We start from the raw sequence: 14,311 nt of genomic DNA on the forward strand, positions 1-14,311 counted from the left end.
CATCTTTTAAGGCCTCCATCACCACCTTTTTAGTAAACTGGACTGTTTAAGACAATGTTTATTTCGACTTCCCTAGCTTTCATGTCTTTCTCCATTATAAATACTGAAGGGAAATATTAATTTAGTATCTTTCCTTATTCCTGTGGTTCCACATATCTCCTTTATAAAGGAGCTGCATTGTAATCTTGCTTTAAGTATCAACCTTCGGGATTAAAGGCCTTGTCCAGTTTGTTCTCAGTTCTCCCCCCTGATAGCCTTACGAGCAAGGGTCGAGAGTTCATATTTCATAATGTCATCTAGATTCTTTGCATTCTGAGGACTCTGTTCTTCCAGAATAACTAATTTAGCAACAGACTTAGTAATTCATAGTCAAATTGTCTTTTACAATCCACTTGATTCCTTAAAATGAAGGGATATTCATTTGAACACTACGGCAACAAAGAAGAAATAAAAGAACAAAGTTGGAAAAGAATTCATTCAAAACAAGCCTCATCACAACTCTAGGGATGAAGCATTTTAATTTCTAAGCCAACAACTCATTTTAAACTTGTGAAAACGTGCAGGTTGTGACACTCCTGTATTTTAAAAAAGGTTAATTCCTCAAAATATTTCAACTGAGAATCTGGAAGTAAATTCAACATTCTTTGGTCAAGTTATTTCTTGGTAGGTTTGCTTACCTCCAATGTTTTGGATCAGTATTGCACCAGCAACCATAACCTGTGGGAAAACCGACAAGCCTCAGTTACTTCAGACATCACAGAAAACCTAACTAAGAAAAACAGAAATTGTTAGAAATACTCAGGTCAGGTAGCATTTGTAGAGAAGGGAAAAGACCCAGACAACGCAAAAAAAATCTAGATGTCATGCCTTACTCAGAAGGGCACAAAATGGCAGTGCAGGGTGAGGTAGGAAAGGTGTTGAGAGCAAAATCTCACCATGCCTAGTGTTGCTGTATCCATGGGTTAACTCTTCATCTCCATAAATGACATCTGATTCACCAAGCTCTTCTTTACATTGTGCTTTATTTCAGATTTCCAATATCCGCAATAGCTCACTTTTACTGTCTTATTTTAAAGCCAATAAAGTTTTATCTATGTACAGTAACATCTCAACACTAAATAAGACTAATGACAAGATGCTGGCTGATAATGTGCTTAGGGGGTGGGAACCAGAGCTACAATCAGGTATCAGACGTGCTACCGTTGTGCCACAAGCAGACGCCCGAATGGGCTGGGAACCAGAGCTACATATCTAAGGGGGTGGGTAGTTGGAGATGGGGCAGTGACAGGATGTAGTGAATCTATCGGAAAAGGTTTTTCACGTGATGAAACAAAGGAATCAGTTAAAACGTGTGTTTGCTTTAATGCAAAGTGTGTCAGAAATAAGGGTGATGACTTTAGAAGGGGAGGAGAGTGGATTTGATTGCGATGTAAACGATTATTAAAGGATTGGACACTATGGAGGCAGGAAGCATGTTTCCGCTGGTGGGGGGAGTCCAGAACCGGAGGACAGAGTTTAAAAATAAGGGGTAGGCCATTTAGAATAGAGTTGAGGAGAAACCTCTTCATCCAGAGAGTGGTGGATATATGGAATGCTCTGCCCCAGAAGGCAGTGGAGGCCAAGTCTCTGGATAATTCCAAGAAAGAGATGGATAGAGCTCTTAAAATAGTGGAATCAAGGGTCATGGGGATAAGGCAGGAACAGGATACTGATTGTCGATCAGCCATGATCATAATGAATGGTGGTGCAGGCTAGAAGGGCTGAATAATCTATTCCTGCACCTATTATCTATTGGCGTTATGGGTGACTTCAACTTTCCCAATATTGACTGGAAGTGAAGATGGTTTGGATGGAGCCATTTTTGTCAGATGTGTTCAGGAGGGTTTTTTTACCCAGTAGGTAGACAGGTCGATGAGGGGAGAGGCTATTTTGTATTTGTACTCAACAATGAGCCAGGACAGGTGTCAGATCTCATTGTGGGAGAACACATTGGTGACAGTGACCACAACTGCCTCACATTTACCATAGTCTTGGAGAGGGAAAGAGCAGTTACCAAAGGAAGATATTTAACATGGGGAAAAAGGAAATTATGACACTATCAGACAGGAGTTGGGAAGTACAAATTGGGAGCAACTGTTCCACAGAAAGGGCACAACAGACATGGAGACTGTTTAAGGAGCAGTGTGCACAAATTTGCTCCTCTGAGACAGGCAAGAAAGGGCAAGATTAAGGAGCCTTGAAATGACAACAGAGGAGCTTTACATCAAATGAAAGAAGGAAGCTTACGTAAGGTGAAGGAAACAAGGATCTAGCACAGCTTTAGAGGATTACAGGCTTACTAGAAAGGAGCTCAGAAATGGACTGAGGAGAGTCAGGAGGAGGCATGGAAAAGGCTTGGCGGGAAGGATTAGGGCGCACCCAAAGAGGCATTTTACTCATACATGAGGAATAAGAGAATGATCAGGGAGAAGGTAGGATCAGTCAGGGATAGCGTAGGGAATTTGTGCACGGGGTTTGAGCAGATTGGGTTGGGGGGGGGGGGGGGGGGGGGGATCCTTAAAATTAGTTTTTTGCATTCCGTTTACACTAAAGAAGGGGACCTTGTTGTGAATGAGAACTTTGAGGAGCTGGGAAACAGGCTTGAACAGATCAAGATTGATGAAGTTGATGTGCTGGAAATTTTGGCAAACACTAAGATTGATAAGCCCCCAGGGCCAGACCAAATTTATCATAGGTTGCTCTGGGAAGCGAGAAAGGAGGTACTCAGCCGCTGGTGATGATCTTTGCTTCCTCGCTCTCCACGGGAGTCGTACTGGAGGAAAAGAGGAACAACGTTCCTCCAATCAAGGGGAAATTGGGAAATCCCTGGCAATTACAGACCTGTCAGTCAGTCTTACGTCTGTGGTCAGCAAGGTTTTGGAAAGAATTCTGAGGGATAGGACGTATGACTACTTGGAAAAGCAGAGTGATTAAAGGCAGTCAGCATGGCTTTGTGAGGGGCAGGTCATGCCTCTCAAATCTTATTGAGTTCTCTGAGGAGGTAATTAGACAGGTAGAAAAGGTCGAGCAGTGGATGTGGTGGATATGGACTTCAGCAAGGCATTTGATAAGGTTCCCTATGGTAGGCTCATTCATAAAATAAGGAGGTATGGGATACAGGGAGATTTGGCCGATTGGATTCAGATTTGGCTGGCTGACAGAAGGCAGAGAGTGGCTGTAGATGGAAAGTATTCTGCCTGGCGGTCACTGGCAAATAGTGTACCACAGGGCTCTGTTCTTGGGCCTCTGCTCTTTTTAGTCTTTATAAATGACTTGGATGAGGTGGTTGAGGGGTGAGTTAGTAAATTTGCCAATGACACAAAGGTTGGAGGTGCTGTTGATAATATCAATGGCTATTGCAGGCAGCAGCGCGACATAGGATGCAGAGCTGGGCTGAGCAATGGCAGATGGAATTCAACCTGGATAAATGCAAAGCAATGCATTTTGGAAGGTCGAACTTGAATGCTGAATATAGGATTAAAGACGGGATTCTTGGTAGTGTGGAGGAACAGAGGGATCTTCGTGTTCAAGTGCATAGACCCCTCAAAGTTGTTAAGAAAGCTTATGGTGTTTTGGCTTTCTTAATAGGGGGATCAAGTTTAAGAGCCGTGAGGTTTTGCTGCAGCTCTACAAGACCTTGGTGAGACCACATTTGGAATAGTGTGTCCAGTTCTGGTCTTTTTTTTTTAGGCAAGATACGGAGGCTTTGGAGAGGCCACAAAGAAAGTTTACCAGGACGTTGCCTGGACTGGAGGGCTTTCCTTACGAAGAGAGGTTGACTAAACTCGAACTTTTCTCCCTGGAGCGAAGAAAGAAAGAGAGGTGACCTGATCAAGATATACAAGGTAATAAGGGGCATGGATACAGTCAATAGCCAGAGATTTTCCCCCAGGGCAGGAATGACTGGCACAAGGAGTCATAGTTTTAAGATATTAGGAAGGTGGTATATGGAGACGTCAGAGGTAGGTTCCTTACACAGAGTTGTGAATGCATGGAATGCATCGCCAGTGGTAGTAGTGGAAGCAGAGTCATTAGGGACATTTAAGCAACTGCTGGACATTTAAGCAACTGCTGGACATGCACATGGACAGCAATGAATTGAGGGGTGCGGAGGTTAGGTAATTTTATTTTAGATTAGGAATAATCCTTGGCACAATTTCATGGGCTGAAGGGCCTTTCTGTGCTGAACGTTTCTATGTTCTGTATTCTAATATATTATTAGCTAGAAGTTCTCAAATCTTTGCAAAGTGGGCATAGAATCTCATTTTAAAATTTAGTTCAAAAGCCTTCTTAAAATTTAGAAATCCTATACTATGGCAGTGCAGCAGCAGCCTAAATTTTGCACTCAAGTCCTACAACTGACAACTTTGAGTCAGAGGTGATAGTGCTAAGCCTTTGGTGATCATAACAGCATACGGTAGTTTTAGTATCCAGTTTGTAGTCAAATTAGTCAAAGCACAACAGCCACATCCAATAGAGAGAGAGTGTGGGGGAATAGACACAGAATTTTCATCTAATTGACAAAAAATGGCAGTGCTGATAGGCTAGTCAGTACATAGAAATGAAGAGCAGCGAGAACAACTTGCTTTCAGTCAATAGAATCATCTGAGGGCTCTACAGATACTTGCTCTTCTTAACGTGTTACATTCAAGAGCTTACTTGTGAGTCTAATAAACCTGTGTGCAGCAACAAGTATTTTCCTATTACCTTTCCAGTTATCTTAAAGGCACAAAACCCAAGGTCTTCATAAGTAGTCAGTGCTGTGGATTTACAAGGGAACAGTTAGTAAAAGAACTAGGTTGTTTCTTCTTCAAAAAAGTAATTTATAAAATTTCATTAGAATAATGCTACTCTTCCTTTCCAGTTCTCAATTTTTAAAAATAATCCCCACACTATGCTTATCTGATAATAGTAAGCAAGTGCCCTATGAACTTTAAAAGAATAGATATTAAATACTTAGCAAAATAAATTTAGTCATTACTTTTACAAAACACCTTGTCAGGATGTCAGTGTCACTGGTTATGCCAGTATTTATTGCCTGTGACTAATTGCCCACAGGACAGTTAAGAATCCCTGTGCTTTCTGGGGTTAAATGCAAGGCAGATCACATAAGGATGGCAATATCCATCTCGAAATGAAAAATTAGCATTAGTGAACCAGATAGGTTTCCTTTCCAAAAAGGAAACTGGTCATCATTAGAGTCTGTTAATTTCAGATGCCTTTCAAAAAATTGAATTCCACCATCTACCACAGTAGAATTTGAACCCAAGTCCCCAGAACATTGCTTGGGTCTCTGGATTAAGTCTAGCCCTAGTGGTGTTATCAGCCCCTAAAGCCACTTATTGAATTTTTTCACCTTGTAAGTGCAGTTTAAAACTAAACTCACCAGTTTGTTCGCACAACACGAGCAGCAAATGAACTGAATATGCAGCCGTAACAGCAACAAACAGCAATAAGAGACTGCAGGATTAAAACAAAGCAGTATATACACTCAGATTGATTAATGATAATTTATTGTAGTAAACATTGCCATATTTTCTCTATCTAAACTGCAGCTGGATATCCAGGTGTTGAATGAAGCAATACTATGTTAGGATTGACAGGAGGAACAAAAATAACTACCATGCTATGCTGCCTTAAACAACTTTAAGCCATCCTCAATGGTTTCTATTGAATTAATAGATTTTTCAGTTTCCACACGATGATTTTTTCCAAAAACAGTTTGGGGCCTGGCTTTGGTATTAATAGTTGTTTTGTGTACACATTGGAAGGTTTTAATACTGAACAAGATGCACAAGCTCTAGTTTTAAAGGTCAGGAGAGGTTTTTGCTTAAAAGCTCAAGAAAATACCAATAGTTGAGAGAGTTTAAAAGTTTTTCCTTTGTTTTTAAGCAACTCTGAAGTCCTTCGATGAAAGTGCTGGAAAAGATCAGCACTCCTGAGAAAGGAATGTTATATCGTGCAATGGATCACCTTAGAGAAGAGTTAAGCCTGACTAAAAGCATAGAGATAAACCCCTGAATAAGTTACTTCAAGATGACATTTGCTATCAAGTGTACAAACTTCTCCTTGGAGCTATATCTGCACTTCCAGTCAAGCTATGGTCACAAGTTCAACTATTGAGATGTTAGAAGCAGGAACTCTGGTGAAAGTACTGTATGGCATTTTTACGTATTAAACAAAATACGTGTCTTGGATGCTCTACAAAAGCTGTTGATGTTCTGTTCAATTTATAAAAAGGTGCTTGGGACAAGATTATACTTTTACTGTGCACCTAATCCTTGTGCTACAAGTAGATCATTGTTTCTTCTTATTCTCATTTCTTATTATAAAATTTGTTTTACAAGTCTGCAACATTGTGGGTTTGTGTTGTAGCCATTACAGACAAAAAAAAAATCTACAGATGCTGGAATCCAAAGTAGACAAACAGAAGGCTGAAAGGAGGGTTACCCCTGAAACGTTGACTTCACCTCCTGATATGGCCTGGCTTGCTATGTTCTTCCAGCCTTCTGTTTGTCTACAAGAACATAGCCAACGTTTCAGGGGAAACCCTCCTTTCAGCCTTCTGTTTGTCTACTGTGTTGCATCAGTTTGATGCTGCATTAGATCCAAATGTGTGCGTTCTTGTTTTAACAAGCCAGGTTTCAGCCTGAATCTGAAATATCAGTGATAACATCAGTTGGGTTCGTAAATGAAGTGTTAAAAAACAAACATTAATTGTCAGTTAGTACATAGGCTATGAACAAAACTATCAACAGTAACATTTTAAATTCATTCACAGGTTGTGGACATTGTTCATGTCCAGTTGGCGTTGAGGTGGTGGTAGTCAGCTGCCTTCTTGAACTGTTGTAGTCCATGTGGTGTAGGCAGATCCACAATGCTGTTGGGAAAGGATTTCTAGGATTTTGACAAGGTGACGTCAAAAAGGAGAGATATTTCCAAATCTGGTTGGTGGGTGACTTGCAGGGGAACTCGCAAGTGATATCCCCATCTATTAGTTGCCGTGATCCTTCTAGATAGTAGTGGTTAAGGGTTTGGAAGGTGCTGTTTATAGGAGCTTTAGTGAATTTCTGCATCGCATAGATGGTACATACTGCTGTTTGAGGGAGTGAGTGGATGGATGGATGTGATGCCAACCAAGTTGCTTTGTTTTGGATGGCGTCAGACTTAGTGTTGTTGGAGCTACACTCATCCAGGCAGTGGGGGAGTATTCCATCATACGCCTGACTTGTGCCTTTTAGATATTAGACAGGCATTGGGGAGTCAGGAGGTCTTATATTAAGATAGCACAGTTAATGGAGTAATTTGATCTAAGTTGTTTGGCAGAACCTTTGTAAAAATTGACAGCAGTCCATAAAATGATATTAGTGCACACTTGGCCATACATTTATTTTAAAGAGTATTTTAAAACAATGTGGGATGGCAGAACACTTCAAGGAGCAAATCTCAGGTTTGGGCCTTAGTAGCTACAAAACCGGATTAAAACTCAGGAAAGTACAAAGGCCAGATGAAGTATGAAGTGCAGGTATTTAAATGTTTTAGAACTAGAGAAAATGAGAGAGTAAGGAAAGACAAAGTTATGACGGGATTTGCAAATGAAGAGACATTGCTTAATCAGGAGCCAACGTAGATAAACAAACACAAGATGCATGAATGAGTGTGCAAATTCAGGCAGTTTTAAACTTCTACAAGCATACACATGTTGGAAGATGGGAACATGTTTGAGCTCAAGTGGAGAAGCAACAAAAAGGTATACTAACTTGAATTTCATTGTAATTATTTGGGTTCTTCATTTAAGAATCAGATCTTTCTAAGATTCAAAGAGAGTTCCTGTATCTTTAGAGGGTCTGTTTATGGGCAAACAACTTGGGATGTCAACTGATTAAAACACATCAAGTGCAACGATGTCTTGCTTTCTTACCTGAAGCCAATAATACCTGTACTTGACATTGCATATGCCAAACCCAGAATACCACTTCCCATGATAGCATGCATTATGTTAAACACAGAGGAAGCAAAGGAAGCTCGTGCTGATTCTTGGTGCTGTGTTGCCTGCAAAAATAAAATTGCATTAAGTTTGAAAGAAAAGTCACAGTGAAGTGTTTGACTTGTAACTGAATCCACAGTGCATCTAGCAATATATAACTTCTAACTACAGCATGTTCACTATAAATGATAAAAGCTTCTGCTCAAAGGTTGTGGGCTAAATAGGCGTTCGCTCTCCATAGATGTTGTCCAACTTGCACATTTCAAGCATTTAATTGTTTTCAGAATTTTAGCTTTTAATAAAACTGTTTAACCGAATTGTTTCTTAAAAAAAAAATCATGTCTCATTGCATCAAATGGGCTAAAGGAATAAAAGCTAATATAAAAATGGTTGAAGTATATGACTATACACTGACATTTGCAACATACGTGTTGCCAAATTAATTTGGGGTGGGCTGCAATGTATATGAAGAAGAGCCACTTGACCAAACTACATCATTTAAAATTTCCTTACTGATTCATAAAGATAAAATTAGGATAGAAACCGCCTGCGTTGTGCTGGTAGATAGTTTCACTGCACGTACACATTCCCAACCTTTGTACTGAAATCAGGAAGCCACTATTTCAGTATTGGCTGGGCTTTGGATACACTGATTACATGATATCACTATGTTAAGTTTTACAAAACCAAATATTTGATACTTTGGTTATGAATCCTTATGAAACAAATTGCCAAATCAATTGACTACAGAATGTAGATTTTGAACAACATTTTTCCAATGCAATATAGAAAGAAGTTTTGAACAACTCTATTTAAAAAGAGTGTATTAATTCAGCAGGCATTAGTACAACTATTCATTTTTGTTCATCTTTCTCAAAAAGCACTTAGTTCAATCATTATGTTCATTCTGCACTCTTCTCAGTCATTCATAATGGCATTTCCTCCCTCCCTCAGAGGCATTCCTATGGATGCAATCTTGAAGCAAATGGGATTGCTTGACCCAAATTTCTGGATTTCAGAAGACACCAGAATGTTAATGATATATTAAACACTAACGAATAGCTTTAGTCAAATGAAACAATCATGCATTGCTTCCATGCAAAAATAAAGGGCTCACAAATACTTTAGGATGCATCACATATACTTACATATAGTAATACAGCTGCAGTACTATATATAAAAAAGGGAAGGAAGAAATCATTGTAAAATTAATGAAATTCTACTTGAAAGTAATGATTCATGTGTAAGGAAATTTACTGTGCATATTACCTGCCCACGAGCAGAGAATGTTTACAAAATAATCTGGATGAGACAAAGCTTGTAAAAAGCTATTGGCAGGAAATCAATCATGATCAGCCTGCAACTGTAAAGGAAAGTAGTTAAAATACATTAAAAAGAATAGAATCAGAATGATATTACAGAGGTGGTTATTTGGTGTTTTGACCCTGTTCGCTCTCCATGGTAGTAGTACAATACAAGTCTCTAGATTCACTTAACAAGGTTCAATGGTTAGAGTAGTGTACAAGAAGAGGTCTACAAAGTAGGTGTATATTGCCTTGCATGTAGACGGTTAAGGAGTGCCTTGATCGACATTTAAGAATTTTGAAAGGAATTGATAGGGTAAAGAAACAAACTTCTGGGATTGCAAGGAAGTCTAGGACAAGAGGATGTAACCTTAAAACTAGACTAGGCTGTTCAGAAAAAAAGTTAAGAAACTTCTATGAAGGATGGCAAAAGTCTAAAAATACTTCATCCTACAAAAGAAACGCAGTAGGCACAGCTCAATTTTAGAAGCTGAGAAACTAATTTTTCTTAGGCAAGGAGGTTTAAAAAGAACCAAGTCACAATCTCACTGAACAGGATAAATCAAATCATTCAAAAGGCTGAATGGTCTTCTCCTGCTGCTATTTTTAAAAGACTTGACAAATACAATGTAAAGCATGTTGGGTTTAGTTCTATGATCTGTAAAACCTCACAGTTAAACTAAAATCAATGGTTAGAACGTGGTATCCTCGTTTCGATTCCCCACTTTAGAAAATATTAGTTAATAGATAAGGACAGGCTAAACTTTAGGGGGCTTCAATGATCTTTCCAGTAGATCAGAGGTTAATCACTGTTTGAGGTGCCTAAAAAAACCATAGGTGAGGTCATTAGTGAGAAAGCCATCTAAAATGCTGCTTGGTGAACCATTAACTAGATCAGCAAAATAGGATGAGAAACAAAGTGTCAGAAATTCTCTGCAAGTCTGCAGCCTTGGTTGAGGGGGAAGACAATAACATTTCAAGTTCAGCCTGAAACATAAGTTTTTCACCTCAAAAGATGCCTGACCTGAGAATTTCCCGCATTTTGTTTTTCTCAGACTTTTAAAAATCTGAAGTACTCGGTCTATGCGTCACTACATCTGTACATCCAATTAAGGTAAGAGTTTGTAAAAAAAAATTCATAAGACTCAGAGCTAGGCTTGGATTTTTGGTCACAAGCATAAGCTTATTATTTAGATTCAAGGGGACAAACTAAGTACAATCCTTAAAAATAATGGAATGAAAATATTGAAAAATATTGTATAATAATTTTCAAAAATGATCCTCCTACCACTCATTCCAACTGATCATAACCAGCTCACCCCACAACTTATCACCAAACATCTTAAAAGGTAATTTGGATGGAGTTTAACAATGTTACTAGCCAACCAATTCCTGACATGTCAAAAGGTTGCCTACCATTAAAGATTGGCCCAAGATTCTCCTAGGATAAGATATGGATTGAATGAGCATTGCTGACAGATGATGCTAATTTGGAAAACCGGGAAGAGTTTGTTTGGAGAGACTGCAAATTGCAAGTTATCAGATAGGTTTGGAGGATGGTTCAGAGGACTGAGAGTAAAAGTTGATTGTGGATGATGTCTAGGCTTTAAGCTATAACTGGGTGTTCAAAAAAAAAGAGGGGTAACAAATGACATGGATTGGATGTGGAAACCAACATTTTGTTGCATCTCTGAATGACTGAGTTAAAAGGGAAGAGAATTAGAATGCTCACAGACAAATCCAGGAGAAAGTAATTAAACCTATTACGCAGGTATAGCAAGTCATTAGGAAGGCAAACAGAAGGTCATCATTTATAGCAAGGGTGATAGAATATAAAAAAAAGGAAAGCATTGGCAAGACCACATCTACAATGAAACAGAATATAAAGTAGGCAATTTGGTCCATCAAGTCTGCTGTGTCATTCAATAGGATCACAGCTAATCCACAATCAACTCCATACTCCTACTCTTTTCCATTTGTGTTGATGTCTTTCATATGTAGAAAGCTCTCTTCTTGAATATATTCAATTACTCAGCCTCAAAGCCAGAGGTGGTAGAGATTGCCACAGATTCACGACCACTAGTGAAGAGGCTTTTCATTTCAGATCTAAATGGCTTACCCCATATCTTGAGAATGATTCCTTGTGGGAGGAACAAAGGTACAGGAGCTGACCAGTAGGTTCATCAGGCTTGACCTACCATTGCAGATCAAAGTTGATCAATACCATTTTCCTACCTGTCATGAACTTGCTGAATAATTGAACTTCCCACCCTCGGAGAGAGAATTACAATGACTCACCATAGAGTGAAAAAAATTCCTCCTGGTCTCAGTCTTAAAGATACTACACTTATCCTGAGATTACATCCCTTGATTACAGATAAACAAACCAGGGATCCATCCTATCTATAGACAACCAGTATCATCCTGTAAGAATTTTGGAAGTTTCAGTGGGATCACCTCAATTTTCAACACTTGAGAATACAGACCAATTTCCTCAATCTCTGGTGAGGATTTCACCATCCTACATATTTACTTTTGTACTCAAATCCTCTTGAAATGAATGCCAACATATCATTTTACAAATACGTTTGAGTAATTTGAAGGTTAAATGATAAGGTGAGTCAGTGATAATGTCACTGTGCTAAACATCCACAGATCAAGCCTGAAGTTTGAGGGACATTGGTTCAAATTCCACCATGGAAGCTGGTGAAATTGTAATTCACTAAATCTGGAATCAAATGACTACCATAAACCACTTAGTTGTCATAAAAACATATCACTAATAGACTTTAAAAGGGATTCTGCTGTCCCTTCTCATTCCATGCAAGGTTTCAAATGCTAGCTTTTAGTGACTCATGAGTAAAGACATCCAGATCCTGAAAACACACACACACTTCCCAACTTTTCACTATTTAAGAAATATTCTGCCCACCTCCATTTACAAACTTTGTCGCAGATACAGCACCAGTAGTAGACTGAAGCATTTCACTTAAGTAGCTGATCTACCCCCAGGTCAGAAGAACCTTCCTTTACTAGTTCATCCAGTGGAAAGAAGTTAAATGCAATCGACAGACCATACTTTTAGAAAGAACTTGACAACTCACCAAATAACTTACATCATGCACCACACCCCCACTCCAAGACAGAGGAAACATCATTCCTGCAGTTTCAAAAATGTATATATTTCAAATGACACCCCCTCATTATCCTGAAGAGACTTTATACCAAAGCATACTGCAGCTCTGAAGTTCTATACTTCTAGATTAGTAGAGATTCCCTACAGTGTGGGAACAGGCCCTTCGGCCCAACAAATCCACACCAACCCTCTGAAGAGCAACCCACCCAGATTCATTTCCCTACATTTACCCCGACTAATGTACCTAACACTACGTGCAATTTAGCATGGCCAATTCACCTAATCTGCATATCTTTGGACAGTGGGAGGAAACCGGAGCAACCAGAGGAAACCCACGCAGACACGGGGAGAACGTGCAAACTCCACACAGATCGGTGCCAGAGGTGGGAATTGAACCCAGGTCCCGAGCGCTGTGAGGCAGCAGTGCTAACCACTGAGCCACCGTGTTACTAAAAGGCAGACCTTTTCATCATGCCCCCAATAGTTCATGAGATCTTTCACCACAAGCAGCTGACAGAAACTTAATGACTTAAAAAGGCAATAGGACAATTTTTTAAATAGAGAAACATAAAAGGATCAGCAAAATTGGGATACAGAATACAGGGGTAAAATTGACACAAGAAGCTGAACCACCTAATCGTGTACAATAACGAAACGCATAAAAGTGGATAAATCCCTGGGACCTAAGCAGCCATACTCTAGAACTCTGTGGGAAGCAATTGCTGGGCCTCCTACTGAGATATTTGTATCATTGATAGTCACAGGTGAGATGCCAGAAGACTGGAGGCTGGCTAATGTGGTACCACTGTTTAAGAAAAGATGGCAAGGACAAGCCAGGCAACTATAGACCAGTGAGCTTAAAGTCAGTAGTGGGCAAGTTGTTGGAGAGAATCCTGAGGGACAGGATGTGCATGTATTTGGAAAGGCAAGGACTGATCAGGAATAGACAACATGGCTTTGTGCGTGGGAAATCATGCCTCACAAACTTGATTTGAGTTTTTTGAAGAAGTAACAAAGAAGATTGATAAGGGCAGAGCGGTAGATGTGACCTATATGGACTTCACCAAGACATTTGACAAGGTTTCCCATGGGAGACTGATTAGCAAGGTTAGATCTCATGGAATACAGGGAGAATTAGCCATTTGGATATAGAACTGGCTCAAAGGTAGAAGACAGGTTGGTAAGTGGAGGGCTGTTTTTCAGACCGGAGGCCTGTGACCAGTGGAGTACCACAAGGATCGGTGCTGGGTCCACTACTTTTCATCATTAATATAATGATTTGGAGGTGAGCATAAGTATAGTTAGCAAGTTTGCAGAGGACACCAAAATTGGAGGTGTAGTGGTCAGCAAAGGTTACAACGGGATCTTGATTAGATAGGCCGATGGGCTGAGAAGTGGCAGATGGAGTTTAATTTAGGTAAATGGGAGGTGCTGCATTTTGGGAAATCCAATCTTAACAGGACTTATACACTTAATGGTCAGGTCCTAGGGAGGGTTGCTGAACAAAGAGACCTTGGAGTGCAGGTTCATAGCTCCTTGAAAGTGGAGTCGCAGGAAGATAGGACAGTGAAGGCAATGTTTGGTATGCTTTCTTTTATTGGTCAGAGTATTGAGTACAGGAGTTGGGTGGTCATGTTGCGACTGTCCAGGACATTGGTTAGGCCACTGTTGGAATATTGCATGCAATTATGGTCTCCTTCCTATGCAAAGATGTTGTGAAACTTGAAAGGGTTCAGAAAACATTTACAAGGATGTTGCCAGGGTTGGGAGGATTTGAGCTATAGGGAGAGGCTGAATAGGCTAGGGCTGATTTCCCTGGAGCACTGGAGGCTGAGGGGTGACCTT

The 14,311-nt window shown here is 39.8% G+C and overlaps 1 protein-coding gene across 9 annotated transcripts in view; it reads right to left on the reverse strand.

Moving 5' to 3' along the window:
* Nucleotides 1-14,311, reverse strand: part of slc38a6 (solute carrier family 38 member 6) — a 144,960-nt gene that overhangs the window by 128,959 nt on the left and 1,690 nt on the right. For 6 of the 9 annotated variants that reach the window (XR_006312722.1, XR_006312721.1, XR_006312723.1 and 3 more), the window contains exons 2-5: nucleotides 7,961-8,091; nucleotides 5,426-5,499; nucleotides 4,747-4,799; nucleotides 678-717 (exon numbers count right to left, since the gene is read on the reverse strand). Coding sequence is in view for 5 of the 9 variants with exons in the window: in XM_043697251.1 (XP_043553186.1) it covers nucleotides 678-717; nucleotides 4,747-4,799; nucleotides 5,426-5,499; nucleotides 7,961-8,091 (298 nt within the window). In the remaining 4 variants the exon portion in view is untranslated. Of the gene's footprint in view, nucleotides 1-677; nucleotides 718-4,746; nucleotides 4,800-5,425; nucleotides 5,500-7,960; nucleotides 8,092-9,174; nucleotides 9,197-9,295; nucleotides 9,390-14,311 lie in introns of those variants that run through there. The other 3 variants (XM_043697248.1, XM_043697247.1, XM_043697250.1) reach the window with 3 other exon arrangements.

Source organism: Chiloscyllium plagiosum, chromosome 10, assembly GCF_004010195.1.
Source record: "Chiloscyllium plagiosum isolate BGI_BamShark_2017 chromosome 10, ASM401019v2, whole genome shotgun sequence".
In the NCBI taxonomy this organism is placed as follows: Eukaryota; Metazoa; Chordata; class Chondrichthyes; order Orectolobiformes; family Hemiscylliidae; genus Chiloscyllium; species Chiloscyllium plagiosum.